Genomic DNA, 16262 nt, shown 5'->3' with positions numbered 1-16262 from the left:
TTCCCAGATATTCACGTCAAAAGCTGCAGAAATATCTCAGATAAAGGAGCCCTTTCCCAGTGAGCAGCCCTTCCTCAGCTCTGCACAGCCCCTCTCCTCCTCTGAGGACCATGGCCCTGTTCCCCAGCAGTTTTCTGTTATTTATTAGGAATATTCTCTGGATGAATTAGTGAATTCATCTGCACATTAAACATCTGCTAAAATTACACATTTGCCTTGCAGCCCTCATTACTGGTGCTGTTAGATTCTTCATTTAGCCATGATCAGAGGATTCTCCCAGCTTAAATAAATTAGCAGGCAGTGAGACATGCAAATAGAAGGATTTTTTTCTTCTGTGCAAAATTTTTCCATTTAACTTAAAACATGCCATGATCTCATCTGATGCTGGACTAAAAGGAAGAGAATGCAGTCACAGCTCACTTAAATTTGAGAATTAGTGGATGAGAGCAAAGGGCTGCTCATACCAAGCTCCCACAGTCCCACTGGCCTGCAGACATTGAGGGAATTGCTCATGGCTTTGCCTTGGAAAGTGTAGAATTTTGGTAATGCTAATGGCCTCCTGCAAGCACTTTTGAATTCAGCTGATCCTAACAATGGATCATTTTCCACTGAAGCTCTGTGCCATTTGAATTACACATTCTAATTAATTGTTTCAGCTCTGTCTCAGAGTCTGAATTTACCTTCTATGGAACCCACTAAAAATTGCTCCAAACAGCAGCTTTTGCCTCCTGACCTCCAAAACCCTCCAACCACAGCAGTAATTTTGAAGATCAAGACCCAAGAGACCAATCCAAACCAAACTCATGGTCTCAGGTTGATTTTCTATTATATTTTTATAACTGTGAACTCGAGTTACCTCTTCTTTTTAGACAATGGTAGAAGAGCCCTGAATCTCTCTGTGCTGTGAAGGTGTTGAGTGGCAGATCTTGAGTATCTGAAGCTGCAAACTGCATGTGAGCACCATTCTCATACTGGTAATGCTGCAGGCTCTGGTGGTTCCCATGGAGAGGGTTAACATCTGGCTTTGCTGACAGCTGGCCATGACTGGACACCAACCTCTGCCTCATGATGCTTTTGGAAATGACTGGATATTCTTTGCTAAAAGAGGTGAGAAGAATTAAAGCTTGTTAGTCAGTGGTCAGCATCATCAGAATTTCATCAGCAGGGTGAGGAAATCTTGGTTTGGCTCTCCCAGAGCAGCTCCAGCCAGTGACTTCAGCACCCTTTGCTTCAGAGGATGAACTCACCGCGCTGCTCTGGGCGTGGGCAAGGCTGGCAGCACGGGGTGCCAGCAGGGCCTTCTGAGGGTGTCAGTGCCATTCGGGCACCAGCAACACTCTGGCACCTTCAGCTGCTTCTCCCGAGAGCTGCAGCCCGTGAGGAGGAGGAGGAGGAGGAGGAGGAGGAGGGAGGTACCTTTGGAGCCGTGCCACGCGCAGGTCGCTGTCGTCGCTGCCCCGGAAGCCCTTGGCAAAGGGGTTGTTCTCAATTTTCAGCTGGGTTATCTTGAAAAGAACAAAACCAAGAATAAAGTGTTTGAAAGCAAATCAGAGCAGAAGTGCAGCAGCAGCAGGGCTGAGCTGCTGGGTCTCGAGGGGCCCAGTCCTGGTGACCCCTGTGAAATGCAGGGTCTGGGTCTTATTCTAAGCCCTCTGTTCTTTTTCTGGGGTCCTGATAGAGAGAATTTATTTGTCTGAATTAAAAGGTTTCCTCTGTTTCCATGTTAGAGAGCCCTGCTTGTCATGGTGTGGCTCTCCCTAATTTCCATTACAATTTAACACACCTTTATGGCCACCATTCAGGCATTTTAACTCTGAAAATCACAACTCAGACACTCTTTTATCCCTGCACAGCCCCTCTCCCTGCTCTGAGCCCCCTGCATCCCATTTTAAGGCTGAGGAGAGCAGCCAGTTCTGCTTTGGGATGGTTTTCCAGAGCGTTGCTGTTACTAACAAATGCACTTTTTAGCAATGTTGAAAAATATCCCTTACCAAGAAAACTCTTGAGAGCACAGCTGGCCGCTATCAGTGCTGCAGGGGAAGGTGGTGACATGTGAATTTAAGCAGCCTCCAGGGCTCAAACTCTTCCAGGGAAGCTCAAGCAGCTGATGAACCACAAGAAGAGTAGGACCCTTCCAAACCCACAGCCTGACAGCAGGTTTGTACATCTTAATTTCATTTTGTTATTTAGCGATCGTGGTTTTCCTCTGACGTGAGCAGGATCAGGGCTTCAGTCCCTCCTCGTCACCTGGGCCTGGCCTCATCCAGCCCACGAGGGGATTTGGGGGATCACACACCTCCCTCCCTGACCTGTGCCCAGGGGTAACCTCTATCCTCCTTTTTTTCTTTAGGAATACAATTATTTACAGCCACACTTCTTGCTAGCAGGAGTTTTCTGAGCTAAATATAGTTCAGCAGTTTGTTTTTCTTCTAAAAGAAACCCAGACCAGGTTTTTCATTGTTGATGCTTAAGAGAATAAATAAAACCATTCAGGTATTCCTCCGAGGTTGAGATTTTCTCCAGACCACACTGAGGTTCTGGTGAGACCTTCTGCCTGCTGTCACTTCTGCAGGTCCCTGTGTCCCCTGCTCAGGGCAGTGTCCATCCCCCCCTCCTGCAGACCCCAGAGGCTCCTCACAGGATCTTCACTAAAGAATTTGGGCTCATCTGGGACATTTTCCCTGAATCTGTCAGGTGCTCCCTGTGCTGCCCCCCAGCCACAAACCCCCAGCACAGCTGGGCAGCAGTGACAGTGCAAGTGTGGAGTTCCTGGAGCACTCTGGGAACTTTAGGGATGAAAGGCACCATTGACAGCAGCCATTTTAAATATGTATTAAATATAAGCTCTTTTGAGTCTTTTTGGTTAACCATGTTTGGGCAATTGCTCATTTTACATCAAGAGCTACAACTTTTCTACCTTCAGTGTCCTAATGGGCATTTCCCCCACCCTGCCTGACCATACCACATCCATGCTCCTGCTCTGAGTCTCTTTACTGGCTCACTAATTGCAGCATTTTTGCAAGCACTCTGTGCTTCCAGCATCAAAGGGCACACAGGCATCCTGCTTGGGAGGAAAAGCTCTGGTCAGGTTATTGGGGAGGAAGAATTTCACACTTGTTCCTGTTCCTGCAGGATTTTCCTGTGAATGTGTAGGAAAGGAACTGGTACAGTTACACATGGCAGATTTCACACTTGGGGTGACAGGACCTTACTCTGCACCTTCAGTTATGAATTTTGATGCCCTTTAAAAATTCCAATTAAATTATTAATTATTCCTCAAACAGCTATTGGACTTTGCCATTAGGAAAATGCCCGGGAGCAGGAGCTTGTGCACAGGCAGAGCAGTAGCAGGAAGGAATCTGAAGCCTTTCCATGCCCTGCTGTCTTCCTCCCCTGTCCCTTCCCTGCTGAGGTGACACAGGGAGGTGACAATTTCCTGTCCCACTGCTGTCAGTCCTGCTGGGATCCAGCTGAGGCAGAACTCTGCCCAGTGCACAGGTAACACCACGCTCACACCCCAAAGCAGCCCCAGAGCACACAGGTGCCCTGACACCCAGCCAGAGCACAGAACTGCCCCTCTGTACCCCAAAGTCCCCTCCCCAGAGCCCCAGCCCCTGCTGTCCCCACGTGGAACCGCAGGGGCAGCTCCGAGTTCCGTTTTTATGGTTACATTCCTCATCTGTCTCACTAAACACACATTCTGTAATTACTGCTCACTGCAGATTTATGGGCAAGCTTTACTGCTCATTATTCCATGAGCTTTGCTGTTTGAATGACAGCACAGCGAGCCAGGGCAGCCCAGGCTTTGCCAAAATATTGTTACCAGCAGCATCCCTGCTCCTGCAGAGCTGCACCCTGGCTCATCCCTCCCGCTTACAGCCAGGACACAAACTTGTCTTTTAATCCAGCAGAACAGGGAGATTCTCTGACAAAGTTCCTGGCCAGAAATAAAGCACTTGTAGCCCAAAAGCTGCCTACCTTGTGGTTCTGGTAGGAGGTGACAGAGATGAAGGAGGTCTCTGGGAAGACGTGGGTGCAGAAAGCCGTGTTCTTGGAGCCGAAGGCGTTGTTCTCGTCCGCCTTCACAATGTGCAGCCGCGGCTGGTACTTGTGCATTGAATTAAGGATGATCTGGAAAACAATTGATGCCAAAGTGAGAAATCCATTCAAAAAAGAAACGAGTCAAGCCACGGCTGTCGGAGACTTTGCAGCAGGACCCAAAGCTCGGCAGAGCTCAGCTTTAGCTTCGCTTGTGAGTTAGGAAGGAAAATTGACATTCTAGAAATGCACATGGACCAAGGCACAGAAGGTTTCTGCAGCTCTGGCAAGCAGAGCTGAACTTAAAGCTTTCCTGGTAAACCCTCATTTTCCATTGCTATTGGATAGAATGGGTCTGGGTGGAAAAATGTCATAATTTTTTTTCCCCCAGCTCACGCCGAAGCTGTACAATATATAATTCACCAGCAGCCTGGCCTGTAAAGACTCCTCATAAATGCTTTACTGAGCTGAAAAATACACAGTTTAGCAGAGGAAAAAAAAACCAACACAGAAACCACAGGGGAAAAAAAAAAGCTAGAAAGCTATTTTTCTTTTATCTGCTGGTTAAAAAAAAAATTAAAAAAAAGAAAACCCAAAAAACTACAAAGCAGCAGCTTGGTTTTTCTGCTGTTTGTGGAGTGGCTGAGTGTGGGTGGCTGGTCCAGGCACCTCTCCCCTCCTCGAGCCTTGGCCAGGGAAAGGCAGGACCAGCCCCAGCCAAGGGATCTTTATGGAGGGTGCCAGGGGGGCTGGGGAGGGGCTGGGGGCCAGCAGGGAGCACAGCCTGGCCCCAGTAAGGGGTTTTGGAGCTTTTTGGGCTGAGAGGCTGCCCAGGCTCATCCCACTGCAGCACTGAGGTTCCACACAGCAGGGATGTGCCCAGACACTGCAGAAGAAAATGGCTTCAAGAAATGGAATTTCTTTTAAGAAGTGGGATGGTTTTAAGAAAAGCCTTTATTCCTTTTACTGGGCAAAGAAGAAACACTGCTGCCTTGTTTTCTCAGCATGGTCCTGTCCAATCTCCTCCTCCTGCTCCCAAATGGGCTCCTGAGCCTGGGACAGGGACTCCAGCCAGGCTGTCACCCCGGGGAGCCAAAGCCCAGGGCAGGGACAGGGACAGGGACAGGAGGGGACACTGGCATGGGTGGGGTCTTCCACTGGTGGTAAATGGACGGATGGATGGATGGATGGATGGATGGATGGATGGATGATGGATGGATGGATGGATGGATGATGGATGGATGATGGATGGATGGATGGATGATGGATGGATGGATGGATGATGGATGGATGGATGGATGGATGATGGATGGATGGATGGATGGATGGATGGATGGATGGTGGGATGGACAGGGATGGATGGATGGATAGATGGATGGATGGATGGATGATGGATGGATGATGGATGGATGGATGATGGATGGATGAATGGATGGATGGATGGATGATGGATGGATGGATGGATGGATGGATGGATGGATGATGGATGGATGGATGGATGGATGATGGATGGATGGATGGATGGATGGATGGATGGATGATGGATGGATGGATGGATGGATGGATGGATGGATGGATGATGGATGGATGGATGGAGGGATGGATGGATGGAGGGATGGATGGATGCATGGATGGATGGATGGATGGATGGATGGATGATGGATGGATGGATGGATGGATGGATGGATGATGGATGATGGATGGATGGATGGATGGATGGATGGATGGATGATGGATGATGGATGGATGTGCACACTGCAGCACACCAACATCAGCTCACACTAATTATGGTTTTAGCCGGTTTTAAATGAGAATTACCAAGAAGCAGAAGGTTTTTGCTCAGGGATTGCTCTGTGTCCAGAAACCCTTTCTTCCCCATGACTGCCATGGCCAGGAGAGCTCAGAGCAGCAGCTCCAGGTGCTCCAGCCAGGATGGGAGGCAGAGCCTGGAGCTCGTGCTCTCCAAACCCCCTCACCTGCTGCAGTCCCCCTGCCCACAGTAGCTGCTGCACTATGCACCACTTAAATGCAATTTTTACTGTTGACGTTTTCCAGACAACCCTCCCTGCTCCCCAAGAGAGAGAATGAGGAATTTTTGGCATTTTATCAGCTTTGCATCAAGCCTCTGAACCACTTTGTGGCTGTTGGTGTAGATCTGAGAGGGTCGGCTCAGGTTTGGGGCTGCAGCCTTTTCTCCTCTTTCATGTATCAGCCACTCATAAAACAAAGTAACACCCAAGGGACAGGACTTTCCTGAAAGAAGGGACATTTCAATTTTCAGTAATTAAGAGCTGAGGCATGCTGATAAATAATGGCTGTCTGGAGCAAAGCTGGGGATTGCTGAGCTCTCCTCACTGTCTGTCCCACACCGCCCAGCACGGGTGGATTTTCCCCAGAGCCAGAGCAACTCAGCTTCAGGATGGAGAAAACAACTTTAAACTGAGCTTTCCAAAGGGAAAATGAGGAGCCCAAGTTTTGATACACCCTGCATGAACAGCCTGTGTTCCCCCTCCAAAGCAGGACCCACTGGGCTGTAATGACCCCTTTAAAAAGATAAATGAGTTTTTAATAACATCTTCAAAGTAATGAGCTCAAACAATTTCCAAAAGGAACAAATGAACTTCTTGGAGCCTGACAGAAGAACTCAGGAAAGGATTTCTGACAAATGCTCAGTGTTTCACTTGTGGCTGCAGATCTGCCTGGAGTTTTATAATTAAAAAAACCTAAATGGCCAAATTTTGCCACTGCATTTACAAGTTTGGGCGTTTCTGTCCCTTGCACAAAAAATTAATATTAGCTCACCTGTCTCAGTGTAATTCCTGTTGGAATTTGAGTGTGTGGCTCCCCACCAGATGCAGAGGGGATTTCCCACACTTTTTTGGGAATCAGCAACCACTCTCTGTATAAAACCAGCATTTTACTCAAGAACAAGAACTCCTGCACAGAGGCTGTGTCTGCACACAAATCCCCCTCACCTGTGCTGGTGTATCCCTGTGCATTCAAAACCCTTACAAACCACCCCAAAAACAACCTTTAGCCACAAACACCGAGTCTGTGCAAAGTGAAATGCCAACAATTCAGGCTAAATAGTTTTCAAGGCTGCTTTGGAAAGCTAAAAATACACAAAACAAATGTAAATTCCACTCCAGTGACGAACATCAGTGGAAAGATTAGCTTCAAGAATTGTGTCAAAAATGAGAAGTATTTTAATAGATGGGACAGAGCACTGAGCAGTGATGGAGGAGCCCTTGGCCTCAAAGGTGATGTCAAAACAATAATTTTGTATTTTCCTGCACTTCCCTTGTTCCTGGGGAGATGAATTCAGACACTGTCACACTTATTTTGAAATTGTTTTTGTACAAGAAGGAGGCAGTTTGGGATAGGTTGGGACCCTCCTGGGCTGCACCAGGTGAGACCCAAAGAGCTCCTGGATATTTTGGGAAATGTTTTGCCCCTCTTGGCTGCTCCCCCAGCCCCTGGCACTGCCTTGGTGCTGGCAGAGAAGGCAGAGCACCCCAGGGTGATGTCACTGCCACCCCTCAGTGTCACTCGTGCAGCCCAGCCCCACAGTCCAATGGGAGCTTACACAAACATCCTTCCAATTTTGATTTCTATTTTCACCCCCGTCTCCCTCCTTTGTGCTGCTCACACACTTGCAGCTGGAACTTCAGCTGTTACTGCACTCAACTTCTTCATTTTGTTGGCATTCCCCAGCCAGCAAGAAATGTTAAAAGAAATGGTATCATTTGCTCCTTTCATTTAATTTTACTTAGGAAAACAAACTCCTCTAAGTCCTAATCTCTCACACTGCTGAGTAATGTCAGCTCCAGGGCCTGAGTTTGCAGGATGGGACCCAGAGGCCACGAGCTGAGCTGGGGAAATGGTGCCACATTCCTTGTCACAAGGCAAACTCGCCTTGAAATCACCAGTAAAATGTATTTACTTTCATATGAAATTTGGGGAGTTGATTTAAGAGCTCCCTGTTTGGCCAAGGTATCAGATGTCAGATGATGCAGTGGTTGCTATGGCAACTCCCCTTTTTATATTGAATAGTAAATGGCCACGAAAAAGCCACATAATTTTATGGTTGCTCCCGGGGGATCACATAACTAATATAAAATCTTGCATTTTAATATATTTTCTGCTTCTTTCTTCCTTCCCTCTATTCTTTCAAAGTGAAAAAGCCTTTGAGCTGAGGCTGGCCCTGGTCCCACACTGGGACTCGGAGCTGGAGTGTGATGGCCCAGCACAAAAACCTGACAATCCAGTTTTCTGCATGGAAAAAAAACGTGTTTTAATCAAGGAGGCTCTGCAGAATCATCTCAATTAATATTTTGAGCATTTGGTGGTATAAACAGCCCAGACTGAAGGGGTTTTTAGGAGTGAATGGTTTGGAGATGCTCCATCAGCACTGGAGCTGACCCGGGATGTGTCCAGGGGATTTGGGATCACAGATCCCTTTTTTCCCTGCACCCACCCTGGGACACCTCACCCCAAAGCCAGCATGAAAATCACACCAACATTTGCAGTGGGAAAGACCCCTGAGATCACCCAGCTCAACCAAATAAAACATTCTGTGCCCACGGGCTCTGCAGCAGCTGAAGCACGAGCTCTGGTACTGCCTGGATCCCACGCTGTGGGTTTTCCCTCCCAGGGGAGGATCCCCCTCTCTCTGCCCCAAGGCAGGCACAGCCCAGGCTCTTCCCAGCCCTGAGTGCAGCCAGGGGCTCCTGCAGGGCTGCAGGGGAGCCTCCCAAATGCACACGTTTGCCCTGGCAATCAGCACGGAGGGGAAGAAAAGAAAAGCTGGAAAATCCTGGGAAAAGGTTCAACATGAGCTCAGAGAAAAGTTCCTTAGGAGGTGGCCAAAGTTTCTGGGTTTGCTCTCCCCTCAGCTGGAATTCCCTGGGACACAGCTTGGGGTGATTCCACCTCTGCTCTGCCACGGGAGGTTTTGGGGTGTGACACCCCAGGGTGGCCCCTGCTGGCACCTGCCCTGCCCCTCTCCAGGCTGGCTCCCTCTGCAATCCCGACCATCTCAGGAGCTGACTGCAGGTCAGCTTTACCAAACTCTGCTGCATTTGACTCACACAAACCAGCGATGTGACAACAAAAGGATTGAACAGAGAGAAGTAAATCTTCTTTTCAACCACCAGGCCACGGGCCTCTTCTTGCCCAGGACTGAAATGGAAGCCCTGGACCCATCCCTCCCTGTGGAGCACACACCATCCCAGGGCCACACAGCTCTGCTCCTTTTTTTCTTTCTGCAAACAATGTAAAACTTCACTTTGTAATTTATTTGGGTGCCATTATTGCTCTGGTTTCCTAAAATGAATGGGTACCAAAAAAAAAATAAAGAAAAGAAAAGGAAAATAATCTTTTCATGGATATTCTTTCAGCAGAAGGCTTAGTGATGCTCTGAAAAAATTGTCTGCAAATTTAGGGGTGGACAAAAGGGTTTAAATGGATTGGTAAAAAAGGTGGTTTGGTAGTGGGGGAGATTATATAAATATAAATATAAATATAAATATAAATATAAATATAAATATAAATATAAATATAAATATAAATATAAATATAAATATAAATATAAATAAATAGAAATAGAAATTAATGCCATATATAAGAAATAATATAGATTATATTATCTATTTTTATTTTTATATATAGATATAGATATACATATATTTCTATTTTATATCTAAATATATTTATATTTATATTTATATTTATATTTATATTTATATTTATATTTATATTTATATTTATATTTATATTTATATTTATATTTATAAACCCCCAAATGTTATACATTAAAATACAGGAAATTTTTAGCTGAAGATGGCTCTGAGCAGGACAAGAGGGCTGAGGCTGTGTCCTCTCCCCCATCCCTCCCTCCCTCCCTCCCTCTGGAGATCCCAGTGCCCGGGGTGGGGAAGCTGCTTCCAAGGCAGCACATAAAACCTCCCACCAGCACCCGAGAGGAAACTGCTTGGCCACAAGTCATAAAGCAAACAAATAAAAAAAAATTATGAATCAAAATTAGGGTTTTGCAAGATTAGCAGGACGTGGAGCTAATTAAAAGTGCCTGAGTGCGTCTGACGGGCAGAGGCAGAAAAAAGCTGATTTAATTAATAGAAAAATGAAAAGGAAACCCCAGGACTAGGGGGAAAATTAAGGCTTTCAGTGATAATCAAATAAAACCAAGTGTGCAAATATTAAATCTGAAGAGAAATAACAAACTCATCAGCATTAATGAGTGAAGCCAGTAAACAGCAGATTTGGGTCAAGAAAAACAGGAATATCACTTCAGATGCTGTCATGAGCGACAGACCATCTATCATATCCTGTAGTTGGTTGGTTACATCCCAGAAACTAAAATAAAGCTTTCTTTTAAAAGCAGACAAAGTAATTATGGCAATTAAAAGGCACCAGCAGCAGCCCAGGAGTGAGGTAGGTGCAGAGTTTGTAACACAACCAAGCTCAGCAATGCTGAGTTGGGGAGGATTAAATTAAATATCTACTTTTATTTGTCACAACCTCCACTTCTATTCTCCATTTATTACTTGCCTCCTTTGCTTATTTGTTTGTTTCTCTGCAGGAATACCTTTCTATATTCTAGAATGTATTTATATATTCTTTATATTCCCATTTTTTCATTTCCAGTTGATCTTGTCCTAGTCAGAACCTCTCAAGAATACTGATGTGATGCTCTTGCCCTTTCCTGGCTGCAGGAGCTGAGTCCCCTGGCAGAGAGGTTTCATTTCAGTGGAGTCACTGCAAACAGAGCACAACAACAGCACAAACCCCTCCTGGGATGCTCTCACTCCTCTCCCATTTTCCAGTGCTGCCCTGGTGTGACTCTGAGTGCTCAAAACCAGGGAAGGGAGGCCTGGGGTAAGGCTGGAATGTTTTCTCCCATCCTCAACTCTGGGTACTGCAGATCTCATTCCTCAGGAGAAGGGTCCTGGGCTCCTGAGCTGCCAGCAAGTCTGGAGCCACCACTGTGGTCAGTCCTCTGGCCAGTGCCCAAAAGGCTCCCACACCCAGCCCCAGTGCCCAAAAGGCTCCCACACCCAACCCCAGTGCCCAAAAGGCTCCCACACCCATCCCAAGTGCCCCAAAGGCTCCCACACCCAGCCCCAGTGCCCAAAAGGGTCCCCACACCCAGCCCCAGTGCCCAAAAGGGTCCCCACATCCAGCCCCAGTGCCCAAAAGGCTCCCCATGTCCTCCCTGCAGCCCCAGTGCCCAAAAGGCTCCCCACACCCTCCCTGCAGCCCCAGTGCCCAAAGGGCTCCCCACATCCAGCCCCAGTGCCCACAAGGCTCCCCTGCCCTCCCTGCAGCCCCAGTGCAGCTCTGAGCCATCCCCTCGTGGTCCCTCAGCAGCCTCACACCCCCTGAGCACCCCTCACCTGCCAGGGCAGGAGCTGACCCACACCAGGACAATCCCATGGGCCCCTTCCACCCCACTGTTTATGGACTTCAAACCTCTGGAGAGAGTGGAATTCCCTCCCTGGGGATTTATCATGTGCAGACACACACTGCTGTTTCCCCATACTGCCCTGAATCAGCTTTCTAAAGAAATACAGGTGCTGTGTTCCCCTGTCCAACAGAGAGGGGATTTTTGTGCATCCTCTGCAGCTGAGATTAGGACAAAATAACCTGGAGTGATGGAGTCATTCCCATTTTCCACCTGGAAAACACTGCCATCTTTGCTGGCACTTACAAGATTATTTTCACCTCTGCAAATGCCCTGTTACTCCCATGGCATCAGAGAGCAAAGCACCAGCTCTGCCAGAATCCCTGGTGCTCAGAATCACTCACCAGCCCCACGTAAATCAGAGGCTCTATCAGGTTGATTATCTCTGCATGTAATGCTTTGAAAATACATAAATTCAGATTTCACTCTAAGCAGAGGTGGCTTACAGTGCTTTCTTTGGGATCAGATAGACCTCACTGTAGCTAAACATTACAGTGGCTGCTGATTTCTTAATCCATTTCCAACATGAACGTTCCTCAGTTGTTAAGCCTGGTGTGAAAGAAGCCTTTCATGGATGAAAAATCCCCCCGGAGCAAAATATACAGCCCACAGTTTTCAGGCTGTGCTGTGTGAGCTGGGCACAGGCTTACCTGCCACAAAACCTGCTCAGCCACAGATTACAGAGCTCTGAATTTGTTCTGATATAAAACCTGCTCAGTTTTACATGTCTGCATTGACAAATGCCTCCCATGCCTCTGACTGTAACTAATAATTTACCACAACAGATAACAGCCAGGGCAAGCAGGAGTGAGGTTTGTGAGGCTGCAGAGAAGGGGCTGGCTGTCAGAGAGTGAGGATTTCCCACATCCCCAGCATGGTAAATAATCTCCAGTCTAATTCCATGGATTGCAGCAAAGGCTTCAACTCCACAGTTTATTAATTAAGATGTTTATCTTACTTACTTTAAGCCTCAAATGTGCCTCCACTTCTCATAATCTCCATGGGGCTGCTCATCCCTGATATTAAGCAGCTATTTCAGTGCACAGTCAGCCATGGATGGATAAATGGGTTCATTTCTGATGGAATCATGTGAAATTTCTGCTGCCTGTCTTTCAGGTGAGATCCCTGGCTCAGAGGAGCCGTGGAGGGATGGGGACACTGCAGTGGCTGAGGATAGGTGACCCAGCTCAGCTCTGCCCGGGCTGCTGCCCACACACCCAAAAATGCCCCAGCCAAGGCTGCAGAAATCCTCACTCCACGTGGTTTTGAGGTTTGGAGGAAATCAAAGACAAAAGGAAAGGCAGGCAGGCTCCGCTGGCGCACGGGAAGGCAAACAAACCCTGTGGCTTTCCTGACTTGTTTTTTTAGGGAGCTTTAAGAAAGTGTTTGCAGTCTCTGGGAACAAATTCCTAGAAATGAGAAGCTGTTATTATTCCTAACGTAATGCCTTCGTGGGACAGGCCCTGCAGGAGCAGAACTGAGCCTGAGCTGGTGGGAGCCTTTCCCTGTCCTGCTGCAGAGCCCAGCTCTCCTCCATGTGGAACACAAAAAGTGGAGCACCACATCTCTAAAGCAGATTATTAATTTAGAATCCTAATGAGGAGCTGGCTGAGGATGGGTTCAGTGCCATTTAGCCAGGCAGGTTGTCAGTGCCTGAACAGAGCAGCAAACCAGGCACTTTAAAACAGATTATTTCAGGCATTTTCCCATTAATGTGAGAGGGAAGGTGCTGGGCTGTGCGGGCACTGAGCAGGGCTCATCTGGAGCCACAGCATGGTGGATATCACCCCAAAACCCAAACCACTGTCTCAGTAGGGAAAAGACAAGCAGGCTGTTCATTGGAAAGGAGGAGGGGGGGTTAAAATCTTCCCCGTTAAAATGCAGTGCTAAAATCTCAGTTAAAAAATGACAAAGTCAGGAAAAGCAAACGTTTAAAGTTGCAAAACCAACACGGCACATCCTGTTTGTTTTACAGCCACATCGCACATCCTGCATGTTTTATGGTTTACATTTTACAGCATAAACAGTCGTATATTAAACTGCAGAGTTAACCAAGAGGAAAACACAGAGTGAAAAAATGCCACGTGCAAAGGCAGCGGCTCGGGATGGCTGTGGCAGCCAAACGGTGGCAGGGGTGTCACTGGTGCTGACACAGCCCTGCCACAGTTGTTTCATTTCATTTCCCTCCTTCAGGGGAGCAGAGATGGGCTGTGATTAATAGCAGCAGCATTAAAGGGTGCCGGGGAGCCTTTGAAGCTCACACATGTCTCAGTGGGGTCAGTAGGGTGGGGAGGGGGTCAGGGCCCAGCACGGGGCTGGGTTATCACCGAGTCCCTGTCAGGGCCCGGCTTTTGGAGGCTCAAAATCCACAAAAAATTATAAACACGGGCAAAATTTCTGGATTTTTAGCAGTGTTTTAAGCTGCTGGGGTGTTCCTGTCTCTGGAGTCAACCCTCTAAAGTTCCAGCTGATTTAGCTGTGCCAGCATCACACTTATCACACCTTCTGCTCAGCTTTGGGAGGCATCAGGACACTGGCTCCAAGTGAAAAGCTGCTCTTTAGAGGCTGGATGCACAGTCATTTTAAACAAGACAGATACATGCCTTCCCACCCTGCACCCTTCTCACAGCCTCCCTGGCCCTCCAAACTGCTGCTGCTTAAAACACCATCAGGTTAAACCCCACATTTGATGACACAAATTAGATTCTCTTACCTTTGGTACAAGGAGGAGCTGATGGCACTAAACCTAGAAGGGTTTTAAGCTCTCTCTTCCCTTCCTCTCACCAAGGATGGTTTATTTTCACATGACTTTCAGCTCAAATTGTGCAGACCAGACAGGTCTGTGTTTTTATATGCAGTATCTGAGCACTCACTCTCCTGACAGGCTGCCAGGGCCCTTGGTCTGAGTTATTAAATGCACTGGGGCAGATAACTGTGTGCTCCCCACCTCTGCATTCCCAATACACATGAATCCAAATTTTCCAAATAAAATACTTCATCTTTTTTAGGGCTGCCAAAGCCAGCTTGGAAAATCAGCAGTTTATGCAACCAGCTTCTGTGAGCTGCATGTACCACGTGCCAGGCTGAAAATCCCACAGTGCTGCCCAGAAAGTTCCTGGGCAGAAAAGAAAACCTCAGTGGCATCTAGCAGGACACAACTGAGCCAGTCATGGCTGTGTTTCCAAGAGCAGGGGAAGCACACAGACCCCTTCCCTTTGCTTTAAACACTCCCCCCAAACACAAAATAATGTATAATTTAATAATTATTAAATTAACGATTATTAACTGTGACATCCCAGCGCTGTGGGCCCACCTCCACCCGAAGCCCTTGCAGAACGTGTCTCTTACGTGTCCAAATGGATCCAGGTGGTTGTTGGTGAGCTTGAGCTTCTGGAAGGACACCAGCTGCCTCATCCAGTGGGCTCCTGTGGCCGGGGAGTCGGGGTGCACGTACAGCCTGCCCGGCATGGCCGGCTCGGCCTTCCCAGCCACCATCCTGAGGACAGAGGGGACACATGCCATCACCCTGGCACACAGGAGAGCTTTTTGTCCTTGGACTCATCCCAGCGACCCTCCTGCCAGCCCTGGGGGGGTGAACTGGGATGAGGGGAGTCAGGGAGGCTCCTGCTGCTCATGGCGGGTTTTGGGATTCTTGTTTCAGCATCACAGGCTGGCAGGGTAACCCCATCCCTGCTCCCACACGGGATTTCCTTGGGGCAGTGTCCTCACATGGGCATTGTGGAGACACTTTTCAAGGAGGAAAACTTGTCTGGGTTTTTGGAAGAGCCTTCTGCAAAGGGAGATGGCCCTGCAGAGCAGAAAGTGCCCGTGGGCAGGAGCAGAACTGGGGTGGCTGCTCCCTTCACAGGCAGGCAGGGCTCCCTCAGCCTGCCCCAGTGGGAAGGGGCTGCTTCCCACTCTGGCCCAGCACCCTTCTGCAGCTCCCCTTGCCCCACACCACCATGGACACCAGGCCCAGCCATGAGACATCATTTAATGGCAACGCCCTCATTACTCCACATTGTTCTCCTCTTATAAAACCCCAATAAAAGCAATATTACCAAAAACAACAGAAACTTTCCAGCAGCAATAAAAGGAAAAGGGGAAACAGCTCTAGGGCTGGCAAAAACTAAATTAAACAGGGTTCAGGACTATCCATCATCTCGTGTTTAATGTCTGAAAGACACAAAGTGGCCACCGTGGTGCAGAGCCCCTCAGTCCACTCCTCTTACCCAGCGGCGTTCCGGGACAAAAGCACACGGAAAAGGGATTTTTTTTAAAAAACTGGAGCAGCCCTAATGTGCAAGTAAATAATTTCTGCTTTCTGGGATGTCACTGAGCTCGTTCCCTGTGAAATTTTCCATTGCTTTTCAGCAGGCAGCAGCCAGGGGAAGGGTTTGGGGAAACCACAGCGAATAGTGGCACTGAGGGAGGCTGCCGGGCATTTTGTGGGGGGAAATCAAAAGAGAAAACAACACGTTTCCTTTGTCAGACAGCAAAAATCCCAGCTGCCTCTCGGGTAAGTAACTCTGCTTGGAAAGGCACAGGGAAGGGAAGAATAACAGAAGAGAATCAGGGCTCTGAGTAAACCACCCCATATTTCGCTTTATAGCTGCTCTCCTAAAAGCAAAATATTACTGTGGAAGAAAGGAATTTAAAACTTTTCTTGAGTCACATAGAGACCTAATTTTGAGGGCCAAAATGGACCATTAGATCATCCTGTCCAGCCTCTGGTACAAGG

At 47.8% G+C, this 16262-nt stretch overlaps 1 protein-coding gene across 3 annotated transcripts in view; it reads right to left on the bottom strand.

The window, feature by feature from the left end:
* The window catches only part of TBX4 (T-box transcription factor 4), a 33304-nt gene that overhangs the window by 3705 nt on the left and 13337 nt on the right, over window positions 1-16262 (bottom strand). For all 3 annotated transcript variants that reach the window (XR_010349202.1, XR_010349203.1, XM_064394233.1), the window contains exons 4-7: window positions 14870-15017; window positions 3979-4131; window positions 1417-1505; window positions 857-1098 (exon numbers count right to left, since the gene is read on the bottom strand). Coding sequence is in view for 1 of the 3 variants with exons in the window: in XM_064394233.1 (XP_064250303.1) it covers window positions 857-1098; window positions 1417-1505; window positions 3979-4131; window positions 14870-15017 (632 nt within the window). In the remaining 2 variants the exon portion in view is untranslated. The remainder of the gene's footprint in view (window positions 1-856; window positions 1099-1416; window positions 1506-3978; window positions 4132-14869; window positions 15018-16262) is intronic.

Source organism: Passer domesticus, chromosome 19, assembly GCF_036417665.1.
Source record: "Passer domesticus isolate bPasDom1 chromosome 19, bPasDom1.hap1, whole genome shotgun sequence".
Lineage (NCBI taxonomy): Eukaryota > Metazoa > Chordata > Aves > Passeriformes > Passeridae > Passer > Passer domesticus.
Note: the sequence above shows the minus strand (reverse complement) of the source record. Positions and strands in the feature narration are given on the sequence as shown.